The 24,215-nt window shown below is 44.5% G+C and overlaps 1 protein-coding gene across 1 annotated transcript in view; it reads left to right on the forward strand.

Annotated features, from left to right (window-relative positions):
• MAP4K5 (mitogen-activated protein kinase kinase kinase kinase 5) overlaps nucleotides 1-24,180 on the forward strand; it is a 54,924-nt gene extending 30,744 nt beyond the window's left edge. The window contains exons 6-32 of the mRNA XM_063399732.1: nucleotides 227-274; nucleotides 363-405; nucleotides 1,077-1,149; nucleotides 2,525-2,656; nucleotides 3,275-3,337; nucleotides 3,814-3,895; nucleotides 4,484-4,600; nucleotides 4,714-4,792; nucleotides 5,396-5,454; nucleotides 5,865-5,926; nucleotides 9,358-9,400; nucleotides 9,961-10,171; nucleotides 10,631-10,728; nucleotides 10,832-10,873; nucleotides 11,568-11,652; nucleotides 11,773-11,852; nucleotides 13,116-13,176; nucleotides 14,027-14,029; nucleotides 14,120-14,234; nucleotides 14,366-14,424; nucleotides 15,768-15,871; nucleotides 16,846-17,023; nucleotides 18,223-18,291; nucleotides 18,693-18,785; nucleotides 19,331-19,401; nucleotides 19,646-19,701; nucleotides 21,078-24,180. Coding sequence (XP_063255802.1) covers nucleotides 227-274; nucleotides 363-405; nucleotides 1,077-1,149; nucleotides 2,525-2,656; nucleotides 3,275-3,337; nucleotides 3,814-3,895; nucleotides 4,484-4,600; nucleotides 4,714-4,792; nucleotides 5,396-5,454; nucleotides 5,865-5,926; nucleotides 9,358-9,400; nucleotides 9,961-10,171; nucleotides 10,631-10,728; nucleotides 10,832-10,873; nucleotides 11,568-11,652; nucleotides 11,773-11,852; nucleotides 13,116-13,176; nucleotides 14,027-14,029; nucleotides 14,120-14,234; nucleotides 14,366-14,424; nucleotides 15,768-15,871; nucleotides 16,846-17,023; nucleotides 18,223-18,291; nucleotides 18,693-18,785; nucleotides 19,331-19,401; nucleotides 19,646-19,701; nucleotides 21,078-21,165 — 2,214 coding nt within the window. The 3' untranslated portion in view covers nucleotides 21,166-24,180. The remainder of the gene's footprint in view (nucleotides 1-226; nucleotides 275-362; nucleotides 406-1,076; nucleotides 1,150-2,524; nucleotides 2,657-3,274; nucleotides 3,338-3,813; nucleotides 3,896-4,483; nucleotides 4,601-4,713; nucleotides 4,793-5,395; nucleotides 5,455-5,864; nucleotides 5,927-9,357; nucleotides 9,401-9,960; nucleotides 10,172-10,630; nucleotides 10,729-10,831; nucleotides 10,874-11,567; nucleotides 11,653-11,772; nucleotides 11,853-13,115; nucleotides 13,177-14,026; nucleotides 14,030-14,119; nucleotides 14,235-14,365; nucleotides 14,425-15,767; nucleotides 15,872-16,845; nucleotides 17,024-18,222; nucleotides 18,292-18,692; nucleotides 18,786-19,330; nucleotides 19,402-19,645; nucleotides 19,702-21,077) is intronic.
• The last annotated feature ends 35 nt before the right edge of the window (nucleotides 24,181-24,215 follow it).

Consider the following 24,215-nt stretch of genomic DNA (forward strand, 5'->3'; position numbering starts at 1 on the left):
AATGGTGTGTGGGGGTGAAATACTGCAACCAGATAAATAAAATTCTCTTTCGTTTTGTGGCTGCTGATAGCAAAGAAATACAAGATGAAGCATCCCTTATCTGCAAATCTCAAATGTCTCCACTTCCAAATAAAATACATTGAGAAAATTAAATTTATTAAATGGAACTGAGCTTTGTAGGATGTGAACAAATGGCAGAATAATTCACTGTGTCTTTTATTTCCAGGGCCTCGCTTATTTACACATGAAGGGCAAAATGCACAGAGATATAAAGGTAACTTGGAACCTTGAGAAATTTATCTTACAGTTCCAAGTGCAGGAGAAAGATTCCTGACACAGATTTTTAATTCATTTCGTTTTAGGGTGCAAACATTCTACTAACAGACCATGGAGATGTTAAATTGGGTGAGTTTCCTGAATTTTTTAATATGGATTTAAGAGCCCTGTGGATGTGGCACTTGGGGACATGGGGCAGTGGTGAACTCCATAATTTAAAGGTTTTTTCCAACCTAAATTACTCCATGATTATTGGGGGCAATAGATGATGACAGAAGGTGATGACAAAGTGTGTATCCATGATTTAAAGGTCTTTTCCAACCCAAATTATTCTGTTATTATTTGGGGCAATAGATGATGATAGAAGGTGATGACAAAGCATATATCCATGGCTAGGTTATATGAGAAGTTTTGTATTCTGTCAAGAAATGATAAATAATTTCATTATTCAGCCACCCAGCCTTTAAGCCTCCCAGATTTTCTTTCCTCCATAGATAACACACAGAAGGTGCCTTTTCCAAGGCAGGATGCTGTTTTTCCTCTTAAAGTGAATATCCACAAATTCTGGTTTCTGTGAGGTGGAAAAATGATCTAAGAGAGGAGCTGTGTGTAGAAAGAAAACTCTTTGATTTGAAGTCATGTCAGTGAAGATAGTAGTGATCCTATTATTAATCTGCAACTGTTTCCCTTAATGAATTTTTAATTTGGATGAGACACGTGATGGTTCTTTCATAACAAAGGAAGATTGGGGTCTTCAACTGTGATTTCTAAGGTTCTGATGGTTTGATTTTATTTTCCAGCTGACTTTGGGGTAGCAGCAAAAATAACAGCCACTATTGCAAAGAGGAAATCCTTTATTGGCACCCCTTACTGGTAAGAAACCACTTTTGATTGCTGTGCTGCAAAGCTGAGCCTATATTAATGCCAAAAATCCTCAAATACACACATATGTCTGTAGAAATGGCATAAATTCCCCTTCTTCCAAGTAAAATGCCCAGAGGGTAAAAATCTGGGAAGCACTGATTGGAGCTGATCTGTTACTGTAACAAAAACCACTTGATATTTGAGACAGGGTTATTGTTTCTCCCAAATTTACTTTTGCAGAATATTCTCCCTTTTTGGGGGGGATACCAGTGGTTATTTAGTTTCTCAGTTTTATATTTTTAGTGACTAAAATAGCACCGTTCTGATTTCTGTGCCAAAAGGAAACAGGATTTTCAAACTATCTTTTAATCATCCCTCCTGATTAATGTCTGCACGAGGCAGCATTTAATATGCAAACAATCATTGTAAATCTTGAGCTGGATTAATATGCAAATTCAGCTGGGTTTAAGCATCACTGGGATGCAGAGGAGCTGCCTGGGATGGTGGTTTTGGGCAAACAGCTTCATCCAGACAGAGGCTTGGATTTGTTGCTGCCCTGGAGAGGGAGGGCTGAGGGCAGGGAGATTGTCCCACATTTCCTGGGAATGCTGAGCCTGCTGTTGTTCCCAAGAGCCCCCAAAACACCTCTGGGAGCTCCCTGAGGATGTCTCAGAGGGGATGCCCTGTTGGGAATGGGGTTTGTGTCCAGAGGGGATCCAGATGCATCCCCTCTCCTAAGATGCTTATTTAGATCCAGAAGGAGCTTTGGAGTACTTTGTGTCCCTACCTTGCTCTTTAATGTGACATTTTTGTCGTGTTTTTTGCTTGTTTTCATGTTGTATTCAGCACATTTATTGTGTGTCCTTTAGTTTGTGTTCAGACATTTTAAAAGATCATAGCCACTGTGTAAAACGTACAAAGTTCACATTAATTCTCCTTAGATCCAAGATATTTCCAGAGCTTTAGTGAAAAAAACCCACAAATCCCTGAAATACATACTTTGTAGAATGATATTGAAACAAATTGAATCTTCGTAAGTTTATAGCTTAAATTAGTGTGTAATGCTTTATGTATACATGAATAAAAACTTCTAAGGTATTTTTGTAATGATCAAAACCCAATCTGAACATAAAATCCTTAACTTACTCCATTAGACATAAAAATATTTGTATTCCTCCTGTTCATTTCCCTCCACTCTGCTTCTTTCTTTCTTGGGGGAGATATGAGCTATTTTAAATTATAAATCGCTGTCGCAGACATCCAATAATTATACATTTCATTTAATTCTTTTAAATTCTTTAAATTATTTTAATTCTTCTTGTATGTGCACAGTTCTGTAACTGTCCTTGAGAGCAGGAACTGAAGGGAGGTGTTGTTTTGGCAGGATGGCCCCCGAGGTGGCGGCGGTGGAGAAGAACGGGGGGTACAACCAGCTGTGCGACATCTGGGCCGTGGGCATCACTGCCATCGAGCTGGCAGAGCTGCAGCCGCCCATGTTCGACCTGCACCCCATGAGGTTTGTGCCCTGGGGCCTGCTCTGCCTCCAGCACCTCCCCAAATCCCTCCCCAAATCCCAAATCCCAGCAGGAATTGGCAGGATTCCATGGAAGCTTCTCTGGAGCTCAGAACGAGAAACTTCACATCAAGATTCCTGCACTGAATGTTTTCATGTCTGGCTTTAAGGCATCAGTGTGCTGTAATCTTGTTTTCCAAATTTCCATTTGGAATGGGAATTGTAAGCAGAATCTTGAAATTGTTACGTTTTTGGTGACACCTGGCTTGTGGAAAGTGTCCCTGCCCATTGCAGGGGGTTGGAACCAGCTGGGATTTAAGGTCCCTTCCAACCCAAACCATTCTGGGATTCCAGAATCAAGAATCTGATGAGGAGCAGATTTACTAGTGATTGGAAACCACTAGAAAAGCCATATTCTAATATTTAACAGGATTATGGCACTAAAAATATTTAATTTAAAGATAAAATCAACAGATTCCCCATATCTCTCCTTTAACTCAGTGCAAACTCCAATCCAGTTTCACCAGTATGAGTCTCACCATAAAGTGTTAAAGTATTTAGATTTTAGAATGAATTTTTTTTTTTTACCACATTATATCATTATTCTTTCTTTCCCTTTAGGGCTCTGTTTTTAATGTCAAAAAGTAATTTTCAGCCGCCAAAGCTAAAGGAAAAAGCAAAATGGTAGGTGGAGCTCCTTCCTTTGATCCATATTTTATTGGAATTACACAATCCTTAAGGTCTCCTCCAACCCAAACCATTCTATGATTTTATAGATAAAGGGGAAAAAAATTCATTATTATTGAAGAAGAGACCCTTCTTTGGTGCTCTTTGTATGTCCTAGAAAAAAAATCTTTATCCTTTCCCCTTAATTCCTGTCCTGGGGCACTTGCCCTGTCACTGGGACAGGCAATGGTTTCATCCTTTCCTGGTTTCTTTAGCCTGTAAGAAATTCCTGATGCTGTTCTGGGTTTATTTTCTGTACCAAAATGTTTTCCATCAATCAAATGGGTTTGTTAACTATTTTGTTAACTTGGAAATGTAATTATTCAAACCTGAGGTGAGATACCTGCACAATATTCTCTTGTAATATGCTTAGCAACTGTGTTTAAATCAATAATGCCTTGAAAAATTCAACATAAACCCTCCTTTTCTTTAAGGTCAGCAACATTCCATAATTTTGTCAAAATAGCACTTACAAAAAATCCAAAGAAGAGACCGACAGCAGACAGACTTCTCTCTGTAAGTGATTTGGGACATTTGGTGACCTCTGCAAGGGATATTTTGCCTCAAAATGAGGAACAGAGCAGTAGGAAACCAAAGGGAAACCAATTTTCTTTAACCTTATAGCTCAGGTGGTGAAATCTGAAGGAAAACATAATGATCAGCTGTTAGCAAGTGGATTTTGTTCAGTATTTTCCACAGTTTTATACCATTTTTGGCCAATTGTAGAAATTGGCTTCATGTTCTCAACCTTGGCCTTCCTGCAAGTGGCGGCCTTGGAGCTGTGTAGAAATTGGAATTTCATGACTCCCAAAGATTTCAGCATGAAATTCTTGCTGTATCTCTGCTTTCCCAAGCTCTGAACTACTGATGTAAAAAATGAAGTTCAAGTTGTAATTATTTGTTTGAATCGAATTTAATTTACAAATGGCCCAGAGCGTGTTGTTTCCATATTTATGTTGTTAGAAAGCCCAGCATTAAGGAGTCATTAAAATAACAGCCCAACCTCCAGAAAGCACAAAAAGAAAATCAGGAGTTCTACTGGATGTTTATTACTGGAATTGCATGTTAAAACTTCTTTTTTTGTGTTTTTTCCTGTGCTTACAGCACAGCTTTGTGGGGCAGCCTGGGCTCTCGAGGTCTTTAGCAGTGGAGCTGCTGGACAAGGTCAACAACCCTGAGAACCACACCCACTACGGCGAGGTTGACGATGACGATTTTGAGGTGAGAACATCTTTTACTCCCTGCTTTTTGTTCAGGCTGGCAGTTGAAATGCTCCTGTAGTTGTTGGTTTGGTTTCTGGATGCTCCTGCCTCACCTCTGCTCCCGCCCTGCAGCCTCACTCCGTCATCCGCCACACGATCCGCTCCACCAACAGGAATGTCCGGGCAGAGAGGACAGCATCCGAGATCAACTGTGAGTCCCTCCTGCTGTCCCCTTTTTTTTGGGAGGTTTTTTTGGCAGGGATTTGCCTCTGGTGTCGTCGTTGCCCAAAAATCTCTTTCCATTTGGGAAGCAAACCCTGGAGAATCAGCATGTGAATCTTCCGTAATAATCACGCAAAACTAAAATTAACATTAATAAACTGCTCAGGTGGATCTAAGCTGGAGTGCTGAGGGTATTGGGGGTTTATTATTTGTGTTTTGGGGTTTTATCTCCAGGTTTGATCAAAAGCCTTTGGTAGCCCCAGCACTGGCAGCTCCTTTGCACCATCACACGCTGGGGAATTTACTCTTGAGGAGCCTTTCTCTACACACACATTTCAAAGTGACAAGTGGTTAAATAGTTACCTTTTTGTGACTTGGTATTTGCTTTTGGCCTTTCTTGTGGGTTCCATATTTGCAAATTCAAGCCCTCACACAATGAGGCCGATAGTGAAGTGCTGCTCATTTGAGAGGCAAATTCAGAGTTGTGCACACAATCTTAGATCTGCTCCTACCTGCATTTCACTGTGGTGAGCACTGAAAGGATGCCAGTGCCAGATTGTGTGATTAATTAGGGAATTATTGTATTTTGTAGTTGATAAGCTGCAGTTTGAGCCCCCTCTACGGAAAGAAACAGAAGCTCGGGATGAAATGGTAAGGACAAGTTTGGGATTTCCTTTATTTATTAAAATCACAGTATCTTCAATATTTTGTGGTTCAACACTCAGGAACTTGCTGGAAAACTGTTTTTAAAGTTCCCTAAATGATCCTTACTGGATTTTTCACCATAAATTTTTGTTTTCCTGTTACTTACTGCTGCTTGATTTGGGCATTACACCATTTCCAGGTGCTGCTTTTAACTCTTAAGAAGAAGGAAATAGGTTATCAATAATTGCTGTATAGATTGTAGGATGTTTTTCTCTTTGGAATTTAATTTTGCTGCTTGTGGATTGTTCTGCAGGGCTGGGGAATCCCTCAGGCCTCTTTGTGTGTGGTGGATAGGGTACTTTAAGGTACTTTAGTTTGATGGGAGGGAAATAAAATTACAATTTCTGCATCTTCAGGTTGTGGCAGCTGGCAGTGACTTTGCTTCACATTGGAATCCTTTTGTTGATGGAAGCAACAAGTAAGTACAGATAAAACCAGCTTTTATTTCTGTGACTTACTATGAAACCGAAAGAAAAACGAGTTATGTTAAAAAAATCAAACCATAAGCCCTGATCCACTTTAATATTGATAAATTCAGGAGATGTTACCCAGTGTGCAGCCCTCCTTCTGCAAGTCCTTGGTCAGTTCTCTCAGAGAGTGACTTTTAATCTCTTTTAACCACCACCAGTAGCTTGTTTTAAGTTTGTAGGTGGTAAGTGAAGTGTAAATACACGACCACAACAGTGACATAACACAGCCACAGTGAATTTCCTGCAGCAGAGCTGAGTTCAGGGTCCTGCTCTGGCCTCACACTTCTCTTCTGAGCCGTGCCTGTGGTTGTGACATCCTGTGACAAGGCCTGTGCACGGCCCTGAACTCGAGAAAGGGAAGGAGAAACCAGTTCTGAATGTTGAGTTTTACCAGCTCAGTAATGCTGCACCACTCCTCCTGCTGTGGGGGTAGGTTATAACTCAGCCATGGAGTGCTTTGGGGTGAAATGTTTTAGGGGAAGATGTGTTTATAGCTGGTTTCTCTGGGATAAAGCAGGCCTGAAGTACAGGAGCACAACTCTCTCCAAGTTAGGATTGCATATTTTTAGGTCTGTACCTTCCTTTTGCTGCTAAAAAGTGGATTGTGCCTTTAAAGGCAATCCCTGGATTTGCAGTCAGGAGTGTGGAGGTTCAGATGTAGGGGAAGTTGATATCTGGGCTCAGATCATTGCTCAGCTCAAAGAGCCTGTTTCCCATCTTTATTTGGAACTCAGCAGCAGACAGTGAATTTCTCTGGCTTTTTTTTCTGCAGATAAAAGTCTTGCATAAGCTGTCAGCTGACATTACAGCCCCCTGGAAAGCTGCTGGAGATTGCCAGCATTTGAGCCTTTTTAAGCATCCTGGTTTTCCTGCTCCCAGTCTCGTTGGAGCAGGAGTTTGGGAAGCTCTGGGCCTGAACTTTGAGGGGCTCTGGGTGTGAATTTTGGGGGGCTCTGGCTCTCCCCTGCCCTCCCTGTGGCCTGGGTTTGTTTGGGCTGAGCTGTGGATTGGAGCCTTGCTGGGAGTGCTGGATTTTGTGCACACAGCTGGAATCTGTGGGCTCCAGGAGCAGGGAGGGGAGCTCCTCCTGGCACAGGCACTCAGGGATTCCATCCTGTTCCCCTGGCTCTGTCTGTAGCAGGCTGTGCTAAAGCTGCAGCAAACATTCCCAGGGCTATAAATCAATAAATAGGTACGGATTCATTTGGAAGGAGGGCAGGGACAGCAGTCCTGGGTGGTGGATCCGTGCTGCTCACTTGGAAACCACTTCCAGTTGGAAAGATAAACAGGAAATGCATAACTGCTCTGTCCCAGCAGTTCTGAGTAATCCCTGGGATGTGCACAGAGGATGTGTGCTGGGGGTCCTTGCTTTTCAAGCCCTTTGGCTTTTAGCAGAGTGGATGCTGGGGGATATCTTTGATTTAGGAGTTATTGGAAAGGGGAATACCAGAATGTGTCCCTGGTGATTGGAGTGATCCCTTGGTTTTCTCACTGCAGCATTTTAAAATTACTTTTGTATAAATGTCCTGTATTATAGAGGTGGTTTTTATTGGTGGTTTTCATAGAATCCCACAAAGATTTGGGTTGGAAGGGGCCTTAAAGCCCTTCCAGTTCCACCCCCTGCCATGGGCAGGGACACCTTCCACTATCCCAGGTTGTTCCAAGCCCCATCCAGCCTGGTCTTGGACACTTGCAGGGATCCAGGGGCAGCCACAACTTCTCTGGGCAGCAAGAACCTTTCAAAAAGAAAGATTTTTTTTCTCCTGTAAATTTTTTAATAGTTCCTGTTGGCAACTGTCTGCTGCTTTCCCTCAGAAGTGACTTGCAGGGATATTTCACATAATTCCAATTTTGGCTGGGTTTTCCTGGTCATTGCCCTTTAAAGACACAGCTTGAAAATTGGCATTTTGCAAAATTTTATCAGTTTTTTTTTTCTCCAAGGTTATATTTCCAGTGCTGCTTTGATCCTCTAGTCACAATTTCTTTCTTTTCTTTTTTTATCCCTGGAGTAGCTTTGAAACAAAAATGCTCACTGTAGTGGGAAACAGTCTGGGTCTTTTGTCTATATGTATAAATAAGGAAGCTTCCCTTTAAAGGCTTTTCTCCATTTGTCTCCCAGTTACTTCCTCTGTTCTTTTTTTTCTCTTTTTATATTGTACTCTTGTCAGACATTTCAACAATATTTAAAATGGCAGGTAGGGAAATGAATGCTGATGGTGTGAAAGAGAGATCCAGTGATTTTTAGGGGGTAAGGAGAAGGAAAGGACCTTACAGAGTGGGAAAGGGCTCAGAGCAGAGAATCACTTGTTTTGGAAAGGGCTGGGAGCTGCTTGTTGTGAAACTCAGTGACATCAGGGCTGGGTTGAGTTGCACGTGTCGACCTCAGAGCTGAGCTCTTAATTTTATAAACATTCTGCCTTAGGGGACTGCTCACAAAGTTTGGCGATGGGAGTGAAGATGTTGAAGAGTGAGTGGATCTCCTTCCTGTACACTTGCTCTGCTCCAAAATCTCTTCCCTCAAAAGGCTGCAGGAGGCTTTGCCACTCACTGAGGGCTGGCTGCTCTCCCAGCGTGACGCTCACTTGGCTCCTTCCTGATCCTCAGGAGAAATCCCAAAGCTCTGCTTTCTCCCCTGCTCCCCTTCCTGAGTTACCTTTCAGTCCCTGTGCAAGTGCCTAGGACAGAAAAGCGGATTTTTGTGATGGATCCATGGGCAGTGAGCGAGGCCTGGCTGTGACAGGAGGTGCAGATGATCCTGCCCAGCTCGGGTGGCCGAGGGTTTGTCTGATCCAAAAGCAAGGCTGCCAACTGGAATCACAGAATGGTTTGGTTGGAAGGGACATTAAAAATCGTCTTGTTCCACCCCTGCCATGGGCAGAGACACCTTCCACTGTCCCAGGCTGCTCCAAGCCCTGTCCAGCCTGGCCTTGGGCACTGCCAGGGATCCAGGGGCAGCCACAGCTGCTCTGGGCACCCTGTGCCAGGGCCTCACCTCCCTCCCAGCCAAGAATTCCTTCCCAATATCCCACCTAAATCTGCCCTTTTCCAGCTTAAAGCCATCCCCCCTTGTTCTGTCACTCCAGGCCCTTGTCTAAAGTCCCTCCAGCCTGAGATCCAGTCCCTGAATGTATACTGCTTTACAAAATTCAAATATCCTTCCCTGCAGATTGCTCTGTAACACTGGTATTTATGAAAGAACAGGAGTTCATTAAAAACCAACACTTCTAACGAGATTAATGAGCTTCTCCCCTGCTCTTGCATTTCTGGTTTAACCCTGTGTGTGCAAAGCTCTGCTCTGCCTTTCTGTGTCTCTGGTTCATCTTATTTCCAGTCCTCAGGGAGTTCTGGGTTTGTTTGACTGCTGCTCTTTTCATTGCAGATCGACACTAAAGCGAGCTGGGCCGCCCCCGCTGCCTCCCAAGGTGAGAAATGTGGGATTTAAGGGATGTAGCCAGACTGGGGTGGCCTCTTGTTCTGCATTCTGCCTGTGATACCCCATCAGAGAGGAACCTCTGAAATTATTCTGCTGCCAGATGTTTTATTTTCATAGAACCACAGATCTCCTGAGCTGGAAGCGACCCACAGGGATCACCCAGTCCAGCTCATGTCTCTGTACCCCAACAATCCCACCCTGGGCATCCCTGGCAGCGCTGTCCAAACCCTCCTGGAGCTCTGGCAGCCTCGGGAATGTCACCATTCCCTGGGGAGCCTGGGCAGTGCCAGCACCCTCTGGGGGAAGAAACCTTTTCCTGATTTCAGCTCACCCTCCCTGACACAGCTCCAGCCATTCCTTCAGTCCTGTCCCTGCTCACCAGAGGCTGTTTGTCTTACATTGTGGTGCCCAAAACCACACACACATTTCAAAGGCTGATCCATTTTAATGTAGCAGCACTCTGACTTAAATTCAGCTTGTTCTTCCCAGGTGCCATTCCCAGTTCCTCCCAGTTCCCAAGTAACCATTCCCCTCTTTGGTTCCTTGCAGCCCAGGATGAACAGTTACCCCGAGGAAAACCTCCCAGATGACAACAGATGCCAGACAATAAAACACTTCCCAGAGCCCCAGAGCAGAGCCCCAGCAGCCCACAGGAGACAGAGCATCCCAGTGTGTGGGCCCCAGGCAGATTCCTGCCCCATGGGCATGACCAGCAGCATCAGCAGCCCTGGGCTGCTCACAGCCCGCTACAGCGACCTGGGTAAGTGCCCTAAAGCTGCCTGCACCTTGGAAAAGGAATTGCTTCCAGAGCCACCTGCTCCCAGTAGATTATACTTTAAAACAGGCTGATCACGAGGTGAAGTGTTCCCTTTTCCATGAGTGGTTCTTGTTAGAGCCATTGCCTCATGTTGGGAATGTTCTTCCCAAAACAAGGACACTCAGCCAGTCAGTCCCATTGCTGTTCCTGCCTGCAGGAACAGGAGAAAAACAATGAGTGTGTGGGGAGGACCTTGCCACAGCTTTATTCCCAGTGGGATTTGTCCAGGGATTGTTTGGATAATGGGAAGCATGCAGCTCTGCTGGGAAGGGTTCAGCTCCCTGAGATGTGGCTGTGGAATGTCAGAGCTCACTCCTCCACTCCAGCTCAGCACAGGGGAGAAGAAATTTTCTATTTCACTGTGGCAAATAAGCTGCAAACCATGTTTGGGCTCCTTTTCAGGCAATGGGAATGGGATGCTGAAACACATCGAGGAGAATGCAGAAGGACCTGGACAAATCCCTCAGCTGCCACGGAAAAAGGAGAAGAGAGATTTCCCTGTAGGTTTGGGGACTCTGGGGCTGCTGTCACTGTCATGTCCTTGAGCTGATCAATGCACAGGAGGGGTTTTAAAATCTTTAAAATCTTTGTTTCTTCCCACAGAAACCAGCAATCAATGGTTTGCCTCCCACTCCGAAGGTGCTGGTAAGAAATCCATGTGCACTGGGAATTATGGAAACCTCTCTGGTGTGGGAAGTTTATGCTGGAATAAGGCACCAACTCACTTGGGTGGGATTTTCTGCATCTCACAGCCAGTTGCTTTTCCAGTGCTGAATCCACAATATTTGTTTCTATTTTTTAAAACCTTCCCACCACTGTTCAGTCTGGATGTGAAGGGTTGGAGGCTCCCATGGCTCTGTGAGTTGTGATCTCCAGTGGCAGCCCCTGCTTAGGAAGAGAAATGGGAAAAGGTTACAGTGATTTGGGTTTTGCCTGTTTTTCCTTCATGTGCCATTTTATAAGCAGTCAATACTATATGTTTTTTACATTCAATAAATAATAGTCAATATTCATATGAGATAGAATAATTTAGATTGGAAAAGCCCTCTGAGGTAACTGAGTCCAACCATTCCCCCAGCAGTGCAAAGGCCACCACTGAGCCATGTCCCCAGGTACCACATCCACATGGATTTTAAATCCCTCCAGGGTGTATTGTTCTTACCCAGTAGGTACCTGAAGTTGTTGATATCATTTTGAGCCCTCTCTGCATTTTTGAATGTCCATAAATTGAAATGAAAAGGTGTGAAAGGCTGTGTGTGTTCAGCTGTGTGTGAGTGGCCAGGGAATCAACTCCTCACACTCTAAAATTGGTTCAGGTTTCAGTTTTGGTGTCTTTCAGATGGGAGCCTGTTTCTCCAAAGTCTTTGATGGTTGTCCTTTGAAGATTAATTGTGCAACTTCATGGATACATCCAGATACTAAAGGTAAAATTGTGTTAGGTTTGGTGATGGGCTCGGGAAAGAAAATCTGTGAAGTTATTTTAGGTTTGCATTTGAAACCTCCCAAAGTGGGAGGGGAATAACCCCATTGCATTGATTTTTCAGATCAGTACATCATCTTTGGCACAGAAGAGGGGATCTACACTCTGAATTTGAATGAACTTCACGAAGCCACCATGGAGCAGGTGAGTTCTGCTGGGCTGAACACACACAACAGATTTGGGGATGATATTATTGGAGCAGTGAAGTTTGGCACTGGAGGGAGAAGGTGGATACCAGGCTCTGGGGCTTAAATGATTCCCATCAAAGCCAATAGTGAAAACCTGAAAATGATTTCTTCCCTGACCTACCTGTGTTTTTTAGTTGCTGCTTGTGTAAGACAATTTTCCTTGGAGAAAATTCCCTGCCCCCTCTCCCTCCATTTCATCCCCACTAGATGGCACATTGCAGCTCCTTGCATGCAAAACCCTCAATATTTAATTCAGCTGCTGTTGTTAGCCCCAAAAAGCTTTTCCTGGGCTCTCTAACCCTTTCCAAAGCCATTCCATGCAATCATGGTCTTAAATCTGGTGTTCCAGAGTCAGGATGTTTTTGGAATCTCATTCCTTTTGTGTTTTCCTAAATTATTTCATCTAATAATCTTCTCTGGGCTTTTTTATGTCCCAGTGAAAGGTTGGCAATGCCAGTGGTGGGTAGGGAGAACATTCAGTGCACTTCAAACAGAGTTTCCTTTTCCATGAGAGCATTCCCAGCTGGCAGAGGTCAGGGGTGACCACCCCAAACCCCACAGGCTTCTGCCACACCACTTGTTCCCACATTTCCTTTGAGCCATTTGATGATTTCTCCCCTCCAAATGCACATTCTGAACTGTTTCTCCAACTTTTCATTCTGGTTGCATCTTCCAGAGTGCTTCCTGTCTGTCCAAGGTTAACATCTCCCAGTTCCAGGAGGGTATTTTTATTCCATTTGTACTTTTTCAGTGGAAACACTGAATAAACCCAAAGCTATTCTGTTGAACAGAAAATTGCTGGGAGATACTCAGAGTTTGTGTCCAACCAGTTGGATCTTTTCTTTCTACACTTTCTCCTACACCTATTTTCTTACTTTGCACGTGGGAGTGGCACACTGGACAAAGTGTTCTAGAATCATGGAATGGTTTGGGATGGAAGGGAGCTTAAATCCACCATTTCCACCCCTGCCATGGGCAGGGACACTTCCCACTATCCCAGGCTGCTCCAAGCCTCATCCAGCCTGGCTTATTCCAATATTCCCTGGTCTGTCTGTGCAGGGCTAAGTAAGGGTCCAAAACAGGGAATAAACAGGAAGATGGGATTTTCTCCAGTGTGGATCCCTGCAGGAATGGGGGTGGAGGTGGAACAGGCAGAGAAAATCACAGTTTAAAATTTCTGTATGTTTCTGTTAATGGAATTATTTCCTTTTTTTTCCAGTTATTTCCTCGGAAGTGCACCTGGCTGTACGTCATCAACAACACCCTCATGTCCCTGTCAGGTGGGTGTAAAGGAGGGAAATGATGACAATTATAAATAAACAGGAACATTTTAAATTATCCTTGAATGCAATGTATTTGGTTGGTCTGGACAAGAGAAGGCTCCAGGGAGAGCTCAGAGCCCCTGGCAGGGTCGGAAGGGGCTCCAGGAGAGCTGGAGAGGGACTGGGGACAAGGGCTGGAGGGACAGGACACAGGGAATGGCTCCCACTGCCAGAGGGCAGGGATGGATGGGAGACTGGGAATTGGGAATTCCTGGCTGGGCTGGAATTCCTGGAGCAGCTGTGGCTGCCCCTGGATCCCTGCCAGTGCCCAGGGCCAGGTTGGACAGGGCTTGGAGCACCCTGGGACAGTGGGAGGTGTCCCTGCCATGGCAGGGGTGGCTCTGGGTGGGATTTCCTGTCCCTTCCAGCCCAGACCACTCTGAGTTTCTGGGGTCCTCAAACAAAACCAGTGTCCCTCTGAAGGAGAACGAGGTGGCTTTCAACAACTGCAGATCCAGCAGTTCCTCTGCTTGGATTTACTGATTCCTGAGCAATCAGTTGTCCTGGAACAGAACATTCCAGAGGCACTGTGCCATGGAGGCTGATGGTGGGACTGTGCCTTTCCATATGCAGGATTTATCTAACACTTGTCTTAGTTTATAGTTAAGAAAATATCTATAGAAAAATATCTGTAAGAAAATAAGAAAATATAATTTATTGTTGTTTTATCATTACAGCCTTTAAAAAACGTTTGCATGAAATGAACTGTAATGAAATGAGCTCTGATCTTCTCTATACTCATTATTATTTTAATCTTGTTTTATTTTTCTTCATATCTGGACTTGACCTACCTGACACCTGTTTGTAGAAGGTAATTTTTCTGTTCTTGCATTTTGCTGAACGTTGCAGTTCTGTGCTGGAGGAGTGGCTGAGATGTCAACTGTGCCTTTCTCTCTTTCAGGGAAAACATTCCAGCTCTACTCCCATAATTTAATAGCGTTGTTTGAACAAGCCAAAAAAACAGGATTAGCTGCTCACATTCAAACCCACAGATTTCCTGACAAAATATTACCAAGGTACAAACCTTTCACTTATAGACAATTATTAAAGTGAAAGTAGCCATAAATTGTGTTGGTGCTGTTGAGTTGGTGCATGAAGGGCCCTGACATCTGTTGCTGATGCTTTTTTTTGGTGATTGTCATTCCAGGAAATTTGCCTTAACAACCAAGATCCCTGACACAAAAGGATGCCACAAATGCTGTATAGGTGAGCAGACAAATCCAGCTTTGCCATTTATTCCCTTGCCCTTTGTCCCTGCACGTGGCATGTCTGAAACTCATTTCTTTTTAATAAACTTAAGAGTTCTTTGTTCAGTAAAAAAAGGCTGAGGGAATTGGGGTAGTTCAGCCTGGAGGTGTCCCAGAGTGACCTAATTGGGGCATTTCAGTGCCTGAAGGAGCTACAGGAAAGATAAAGAGAAACTATTTACAAGGGATGGAGTGCCAGGACAAGGGGGAATGGCTCCCCACTGCCAGAGGGCAGGGATGGGTGGGATATTTGGATTAAAACCTTAATTGATTTATTTGGATTAAACCCTTGCCAGACCCCTGGCACATCCACACAGCCTTTCTGCTTTGTCACCCTGGCTCAAGGTGTGACCCACTTCCAACTTGTAGTGAGGAAAACGTGAATATTTTCCACCAAGAGAGGATCAGTAGGAATAAAAACTCTGGCAGCCTGGGGAGGGCAGAGCCAAAAATGCAGTTTGAAGGGCACAGGAAGAGTTAAAGCTTGGGAAGTTGTGGATTTATCTGCAGCTTGGGCTGCCTCCACAACGTTTGTCCTTTCCAGTGCTGGCCCTGGTGCTGTGTGAAATCAGAATCATGGAATTACCAAGGCTGGAAAAGCCCTCTAAGATCATCCATCCGTTCCCCCAGCACTAACCCACATCCCCAAGTGCCACATCTGCAGATTGTTCCTTTCCACCCCTGAAAATGAGCAGAAAGCTGCACACTCAGAGATCCTGTTTATCTCACCTGAAGTGCCCACAACAGCCACATTTACAAATAATCCCTGAAATCAGGCTGCTCCTGTGTCCAGCAGAGCTTCAAAAGCCACCCCCAGACCCTGCCTCATGGATTTCAGGAGCTATCAGAGCTCCCCAGGAGCATCCCACCTTCCCTGCCTGGGAATTGTTTTATTCCAGTCCCAGCCTGACCCTGAGCTCTCCCTCCTGGCTCCCACAGCCCCAGGGAGAGGCCTTGCAGCTTTTCTCCCCCCTCAGCCTCTGAACTGGGACTCCAGGAATGCAACTGGTTCTTAATTAAAGCTGTAATTGAATTTATCTGGAATGGGGCACAATGCTAATCACTGTGGATGTTGGAATGGGAAGCCAGAAGGCAACAAGTGGAAAACCAATGGAACAAGATGGGCTTTGAGGTCCCTTCTTAATAATGCCACGATACAATTTTATAATGCTATTTCTTAACTCATTTGTAAAGATAGCTGTTGGGTTGTTTGTTTTTTTCCAAGCTGATAGGGTTGGTTTGTTTTTTTTTTTTCCAAGTAGCTTTAAAATTACTGTTTTCTGGGTTTTTTATTTTATATAGTACGAAATCCATACACAGGCCACAAGTACCTGTGTGGTGCATTGCAGTCTGGAATTGTTCTGCTTCAGTGGTATGAGCCAATGCAGAAATTCATGTTAATAAAGGTAAGCATTTACTTTTGGTTTAGTTCAATAATTGTACAGTTGTTGAAATAACCTTTCCAGAGGTTGTGATGGAAAGTCCACCTCGGGCTGGTGCCATTTGTGGCTTGTGAGCACTTGAAAATCTGGCTGGACACATTTTGACTCAGAAAATCTTGTGACTGAAGTAATTGAAGTAATATAAAAGTGCTGGATCAAGGCCAGCACTGGCAATAACAGACTGTGATCCACCTCTGCCCAGCCTCAAAAGCAGTGCAAATTCTGTATGTTTATATATATTTATACCTTGTTGTTGGGAAGGATGAAGTAGAAAGGCCTTGTAAATATGGTGGTTTAGATTCTGGGATTATGAGTTCAACAAGCGAGATAGAAATGAAAGCAACTTTGAGATTTAGGGTGTGGGGTACAGGGCCATCAGCTAGTGAATAATGATGTGCCAAGCTGAGGGCCAGCTCCCTTGATTAAACAATCCCCTTCTGCTTGCCTTAGCTAATGGGACAGTTCTATTGGCTGTATGTAAATGTTGTTATCTTGTATTAGATTGGTTGGTCCAACTCATACTATTCAACTTGGAAAGATATTTATTGTACAGTATTCAGAACCTCCTTCTCTTATTCCCTCTTCCCTTTTCCCTGCTCTTATCCCCTCTTCCCTTTTCCCTGCTCTTATCCCCTCTTCCCTTTTCCCTGCTCTTATCCCCTCTTCTCTTTTGCCCTCCTCTCTTTTTCTCCTCTTCTCCTTTCCCCCTCTGTTCCTGCTCTCCTGGCCTGCTTTAGCTGTGCCCAGCAGCTCCAAGCAAGGCCCTCACAATAAACCAGGTGCTACCCCTGTTACTTTGCTTATAGAGAAACTTTGTCACCGATTCTACCATCTCCCAGATACTCCTTCACCTCGTGTTGTGGCAGAGCCATTTCGAGGTCGAAGCGGGTTCCCAGCGCCCTGCTGAGGTTTGGTTTTGTTTTGTTTTGTTCCTGCAGCACTTTGACTTCCCCCTGCCCAGCCCCCTGCACGTGTTTGAGATGCTGGTGATCCCAGAGCAGGAGTACCCCATGGTGTGCGTGGCCATCTCCAGGGGAGCCCAGCCCGGCCAGGTCGTGCACTTTGAGACAATCAACCTCAACTCGGCGTCCTCGTGGTTCACCGAGATCGGGGCAGGTGAGGCCCTTCCCGCTGCCCTGGGCTGGGAATGTTGGATGTGCTTTCCTTGGAGCCCCCTGGGAGCCCTTCAGGCCTGGCAGCTCCTCTGCCCCAGGCAGATGGAGCTGATCCCAGATTGTCAGGACCTGGAAATGATGGAGAGGGATTGGGGACAAGGGACAGAGGGACAGGACACAGGGAATGGCTCCCACTGCCAGAGGGCAGGGCTGGGTGGGAGATTGGGAATTGGGATGGGTGGGAGACTGGGAATTGGGAATTCCTGGCTGGGAGGGTGGGAGAATGCTGGAATAGAATTCCCAGAGCAGCTGTGGCTGCCCCTGCATCCCTGGCAGTGTCCAAAGCCAGTTGGATGGGGCTTGGAGCAGCCTGGGACAGTGGGAGGTGTCCCTGCCATGGCAGGGGATGGGATTTAAGGTAATTTCCAATCCCAGCTATTCCCTGATTCCCTGATTGTTGTGCTGACCTGCCCACATCAGTACAAACTGTCCTTACAAGACACCTCTTATTTTCTAAATTTCCTTAAACACCAATCAGAGCCTGCTGGTTGGGTTCTCCTTTGTGGTTCCTTGCTGTTTCCTGGGATCCTGCTCTTTCCCCCCTTTCCTGCATAAAAACTCCCAGAAATGGATTCTTGTCTATCCTCCAGCCCTTGGGGGAGGGTTCTTATCTTCAGCTGGCTCTTAAAAAGCAGATTTGGGTTATTTTTAAGACCTGGTTGATATTTTGCAGCTGCTTTTCTCCTTTGTTGGATGTACATTTTTACCTTTAAATATTTTTTTACCAGCTGTAGGAATAACTTCATTAATAAAAACTAGGGAAAAATCTACTAAATCTATTAAGTTTATTATCATTACAATAATTTGTCCAGATGTGGATCTATGGGAAAAGAGTGGGGTTTTAGGAATTAAAAGTCCTTTTGTTTATTGTGGTGCCTCTCTGTGGAGGAAGCTGTGCTCAACCATAGCATAAAATGTGTTTTATCCGGTAAAAGTTGTGTTTTCCTATTAAATAACTGCTTTGAACAGAGAGGTTTGGGCTTCTCCCAGAACATTCTGGGATCTTAGAGCCTTTAAAAATCATAATAACAACAACAACAAAAAAATCAGAGTAACAAAGAGCACAGAGAAAAGAGCTTGAGGAAGGGGCAGAGTCTCTTGATGTGATATAAATATGAAATAATCTGGTTTTTCCCCCAGGCAATCAGCAGTTGGATGCCATTCACGTGACACAGCTGGAGAGAGACACTGTCCTGGTCTGCCTGGACAGTGAGTAACACAAAACTCTCTTGGATAACTCCCTACACCTCGTGCAAAACTTGGGTTGCCACAGTTGTTGATTTAAACTTCCACCACGATTTTTTTTCCCCTCCCTACATTATTAATTTGTGTAGTAATATTTCCAAGAAGATCATTTGGATAAGTGGGATTTCATTCTGGCTTTTGTGATTCCACTTTCCCTCCTCATGAGTGCATCCCCCTGTCAGTCTAAAACCACACCAAGTGGTAAAAAGCTTCCTGTATTTATTTTGAGAGAAGGATGCTCTTGGGTTCACCTGTACATGTTAGATTTGGGTATTTCTTTGTGTCTGAAAGATTAAATTTGTGTTTTACACTTAAATCCCTTTCAGCAGTGGGTTTTAATGCTGATTTTTCTCTTTTCTCTTGAGGATTTGTGAAAATAGTGAATTTACAAGGGAAACTGAAGTCAAGCAAGAAGTTGGCTTCTGAGCTGAGCTTTGATTTCTGCATCGAGTCAGTGGGTGAGTGATTTGCTGCTCTGCTGTCTCTCGGGGGTTTAAGAACTCACTGTTGAAAGCCTGACTGGTTTCTGGTCATTTCCATAGCAATGAGAACAAAATTTGGGTAGGAAAAAGTAGTTTAGTAATACATAAATCTGTGTTAGCCTTCTAAAAGTTCAGGTTTTATTTCAAGTAACAGCACATCCCTTTTTTTAATAGGGTAATAATATTTGAATGTCATTCTCAAGCTGCTGTCTTGAGACTAGGACAGGAAGTTTTTTAAAACTTGAATTGGAGCTGTCAAAGAAGAATTTCTGCTGGAATAAACTCTCAGAATCACAGAATTAAATCACTCAGAGCTGGCAGCTCTGTGCTGTCTCTGTCCCTGAATGGAAAACTCCCGTTTTCCATCCTTCATCTGTTTTGGAGTAATAATTCAGGTGATGTGTCATTTCCAGCAGTGCTTTGGTTGGCAGTGTTTGTTTTTACACTTTCTGAGGGTTCTCCAGAGGCACTGGGAACACAAGGATGCAGGGAATGGGCTGTGATGTGTCCCTCCTTTGCAGTGTGCCTTCAGGACAGCGTGCTGGCCTTCTGGAAACACGGCATGCAGGGCAAGAGCTTCAAATCAGATGAGGTAAGTGATCTCCAGCCTCTCCTGTTTAATTCCTCCCGTTCCTTATTTACCACTGGATCCTTCGGCTTCTCTCTCTGCTTCCCAAGTGGAAATGCTCACATTCCACAATGCTCAACATCAATTTATACATTTCAATCCTGTATTTTGCATTAAATTGCATCTGAATGTTTCCTTCCTTCCAACTCAGACCAATAAATTCCCTTTTGCTGCTGAAATGGATCTGAACATCTGCATTTTTCTGCAGGTGACCCAGGAGATATCGGATGAGACCAGGGTTTTCCGCCTGCTGGGCTCAGACAGGTAATCTCCCTGCAGAAACAGAAACCTTTTGTTTTATTTAAACCAGCTTTTCTAGTTCCCAGCTGGGCCTGGCTTCCAGCCCAGCCCAGCTCTGTCTGTGGGCACCGAGTGCCAGGGGGAGAGGAGAGGTGCCCTTGGCTTGCAGGGTGCCCAGTGCACTTTGGAAAAGCTTGCTCCTGGTCTTGGATTGTCCTGGTGAGCTGGGAATTATCTTGGCAGCACTCAGTTAAAAACAGCCTTGGCTGGTCTGGAAATAGCAAACTAGAACTCACTCAGGTTTCAGTCACGGTGATCCAATTATTTGGATTATTATCCATAATATCCAGCTGATCCCTTCCTGTCCCCAGGTTTGCAGCCTGAGCAGAAGCTGCTCCAGGCTGGACACGTTCACTGGTGGAGTGTGAGCCAGCCAGAGGGATAAATGCAGGAATAGCCAGGGATGAGCCCAGCAGTCACTTCCAGCCACAGATCCCTGTGGTTTGGGTTGGAAGGGACCCTAAGGCTCATCTTGTTCCACCCCTGGGCAGGGCCACCTTCCTAGACCAGGTGGCTCAGAGCCTTGAGCACCTCCTGCTCTCCAATCCCCCATCCTCTGCTCCCTCATCTGCCCTTGGAACTGCCAAACCCTTGGTTTGTATTTTCCATCTCTGGACAAACAGAGCAGGAGTTTTTTCCTGCCATTCCAGTGAGATGTGGAATCACCTTTTTACCTTGGATCACTCTAGAACTGTTCAGGTGCAGAGGTGAGGATCAGGGACAGAGGTTGTTCATTTGAAAAATCTTTGAGGAAAAACAAAAAGCAGAAACAAGTTTAATCCTAAAAACAGGAACTGGTGCAAAGAAATGCTCAGCACTTGGGAGGGAGAGGGAAGGTCAAGGGCCAAACCACACCAGCTGATGGCCAAGGTCCAGCACTGATCAGTGTGCCAAGACAGGGAGGGAATAATTTTCCAGAGTGGCCCACAGGAACGTGATGCAGCAGGACAAAGGCAGAAATGGGGTTGAGTGATCCCTCTGAGCCCACAAGGTGATAAATATTTAGGAGGGAGGGGATTGTTGAAGTTGCTTATCAGAAGATGGAGGAGGGATAAATATTTGGGCTGCAGATGATGGGATCAGAGAGTTACAGAATGGATTGGGTTGGAAGGGACCTTAAAAATCACCCAGTTCCAACCCTGCCATTGTATCTTGTCCTTCAGTGTTTTTATCAGAAATGATGCTGGAAAATGAGGGAACTGGTAAAAGGATGAAACACCCAAGATATTTGGGGGAACCTCTATCTCCAATCCGTTGGAACCACTGACTTCCTCCTCAGGAGGTGCACCAGGAGCTGTTTTCTGCCCCTGACTGTGGCTGCCGTTTGTGTTTGTTTGCAGGGTGGTGGTGCTGGAGAGCAGGCCCACAGAGAACCCCACAGCTCACAGCAACCTCTACATCCTGGCTGGACACGAGAACAGCTACTGAGCAGCACTCCCACCAAAGAACAGAGGACTGGCCACGCTGGGACCCAGGAGAGCCAGCAACCACGACTTGCCCTTTCTTGTCTTGCCACCGGAATTGTGTTGGTTTTTAGGGTGGGAATCAATCCATTTTTGCAGCTGGGAACAGCTGGTTCTGTCTCTTGCCACTGTGTGGTTGGTTATATCGAGTTTGCTTAATAAAAGCTGAGATAAAGAGCCCTTTACTCGTTAGTTCTAGGGAAACAGAGCCTTGAAAAATGTTCTGCAGTAAAGGTGCCATAAACTGTTAAATATTTCCCTTCCCTTGGATTTTCCTTTTATTCTGTAGATACAGATCTAGTGCTGGCAGTTGCCCTGTTTTATACTGAGTCTTATTCTTAATAAAACAAAGATTTGTGTAGGAAGTGAAAGTATCTGCAAAGCTGTTTGGTTTTAAATCTGCCATTGGGTATGGCTTTGTATAATAGACTATTTAATCCTTATTTATTAATCTGCTGCTAGGATGGGGTAATGTCTAACTTTTAGCAAAGGAAGGTTGCAGAGCAGCTTTTTTTTTTTTTTTACAATTGTATAAATTTGATTATTCTTTTTCCCAATAGGGATGTAGTGCATTACTGAGGAGTGTGTTACCGTGTTGGGTGATGATGTAAAAAAAAATGCAGTTTTGTACAACAAAGTATTTTGTACTGATTTTTCTGCCTGCAGAATTGCCATAAAAGGGATTTTCTTACTTCCTAGACGTAGGGTGTGTGTACACAAAGTAGAATATTGATATCAGACCTGTTGCTCCTGGGTGGCTGTGTACAATATCCATGTGTGTGTGTGTGCCTGTGTGTGACGTTGCCTGGCAGTGTGTATTTTTTATATATATATTTATACATATATATATAAAAATGTACAAAACATATATGCTTTATTTTCATAAATTAGGGATAAGCCTTGTGACACGAAGTGGAAATTGTGGCAGGTCATCATCCTTAATGAATGAAAGCATCACGTATCCTACTGTGCATGACGTGTGGTTTATTTGTGCTGTTCCAGAGGGGAGCTGGAGCCACAGCTGAGCCTGGGCAGCATTCCTGCTGCTGTGCTTTGGGGATGGCTGCTGCCCCAGCTGGGAGCAGAAATAAACGATAAGATAAAATAAAATGATAAAAACCAATATTCCATAGCCAAGCTTTGATCACTTCTCGGTCACCTGCATTTTTTTCCGTTTCTCCACTGAAGAGTTGCGTGGGTTCCTTTTGTCTTCCTCATTAATTCAAATTCTTGAGGTACCATTAAGAATAGACTGACTCCAGGAGAGCATCTGGTTTTACTACCTCACATGACCCTGCTGGCTTTGATGTGAGCACTCCTCGGGCAGGTGCAGTAGCAGCTCAGAAACGTTGGAATGGAAGGGGTTGTTCCTGAAATGCCTCTTCAGCTGCCCAGATCTGCTGCCTAGGAAGGAGAGGCTGCAATTCCCAGGACATTTGAGCAGAGCAGGAAAGGTGTGTGACAGCTGGGAGTGGCTCGGTGCTGTGTTGGCATCGGGCTCCCTGATCCATAATTTAACAGAGGGAATTGTGTGGGCCCACGTGATGGCTCAGGGACATCTCCTTACTCAGGACAGCCGCAAGTTGGGAAGGGCCAGAGGGGAGAACAGCCCTGCACACATTCAGCATTTCAGCCACTGTCATTCCAAACTGAATTCCTCCTGACTTGACATCCACATCAAGTCAAGCTTTTCAGTTCTGACACCGTGTCAAAGCTTAAGAAGTAGTCAGTGTATGGATAAAATGTACAGAACATCCCACAGAGCATGAAAAATGTGCTTTAGGGGTGGGCAGCTGCAATTGGATCAGCAGTATTGGAAGCAGGACGTGTGATTTTTGTCTTTTAATGGAGTTCTCTAGTATTGAAATGACTTCTCCACAGGTAACAGTGACTGGTGATTAACCTCAAATGGTGCCACTCCTGGTCTTTAAAACAAAAACCAAGGTGAAGTGAAGCACCAGGTGTAGATATTGTAGAGCAAACACTTTTTAATTTACCTCATTCACTACAGAAGGTAATTTCAGCTTCATCTTTGCAAACACTTCAAGGAGATCTCTAAAAGACTAGAGAAACCTGTAAATAAAATCAGAATATTTATGGGGAATAACTGGAGTAAATAACTCTTAGGTCATGACACTGTCATGCAGAAATAATGAGCTGAAAGTATTTTTCTTTGACACAAATGGCTGGTGTTTTGCTGGATCATAAAGAATAAACTTAGGAGAGTCCTCGTTTCATCAAACCTTTTTTAGCTGTTGAAGCATTTCTAATGGCATGTTGTGAAATGCTTTCTGCTGGTTTCATAGACAGTGGCATTTTTTGGCATGATCTGCAAGATGCTGTTTCCTAGTGTAAAACCTCACTTTTGTTCCGTACTACAGAGCAGATTTGTGTGTTCCTTAGTCAACCCAGCCAGCCTCGGTGACTCTGATCAGTATAATTTGTGTTTGTTTAATTTAGTCTGGTATTGTCTGTATCTTTGTTTTTGTGGAATTTAAACCAGGCTTGAGCAAGCCTCACAGGGGGAGCTCGGGGGTGATGCAGCAAAAGCTTGCTCAGCCCCTCCTTCCTCGCTCAACATTTATCAGAATTTTAACTATTGGATGCACGAGGTCATGTACCTGACTTGAAAGCCTTAAAGCAGACTCCCAGAGCTCCTGGAAGGACAAACAGCATGGGAAGGGCAGTCTGTGGATTAATCTCTTTGGATTTCCTAACCAAATTCCTTGCAAGCGAAAAATACAGCTGGAATTGTGCTGACATCTCTGTCAAGAAGAAAGGTGCAACGCATCAGGGAGCCACGGTGTCTCTGCATGGAAAGGACCAGACTGGGAGACTGAAATGTGCTTTTTTTACCTTGTTTAGTCGTTAGGTGTAACTGAGACTCATAACTGCACTCGTTCAGTTTGTGTAACCAGGCTTCGTTCCACGGGAATTTCTGTGGCAGTTCAGTCTATGCCAAATAAACTGCTTTATTTGACCTGTGGCGTGGTGACTCGCTGGGAACAATACCTT

Source organism: Prinia subflava, chromosome 5, assembly GCF_021018805.1.
Source record: "Prinia subflava isolate CZ2003 ecotype Zambia chromosome 5, Cam_Psub_1.2, whole genome shotgun sequence".
In the NCBI taxonomy this organism is placed as follows: domain Eukaryota; kingdom Metazoa; phylum Chordata; class Aves; order Passeriformes; family Cisticolidae; genus Prinia; species Prinia subflava.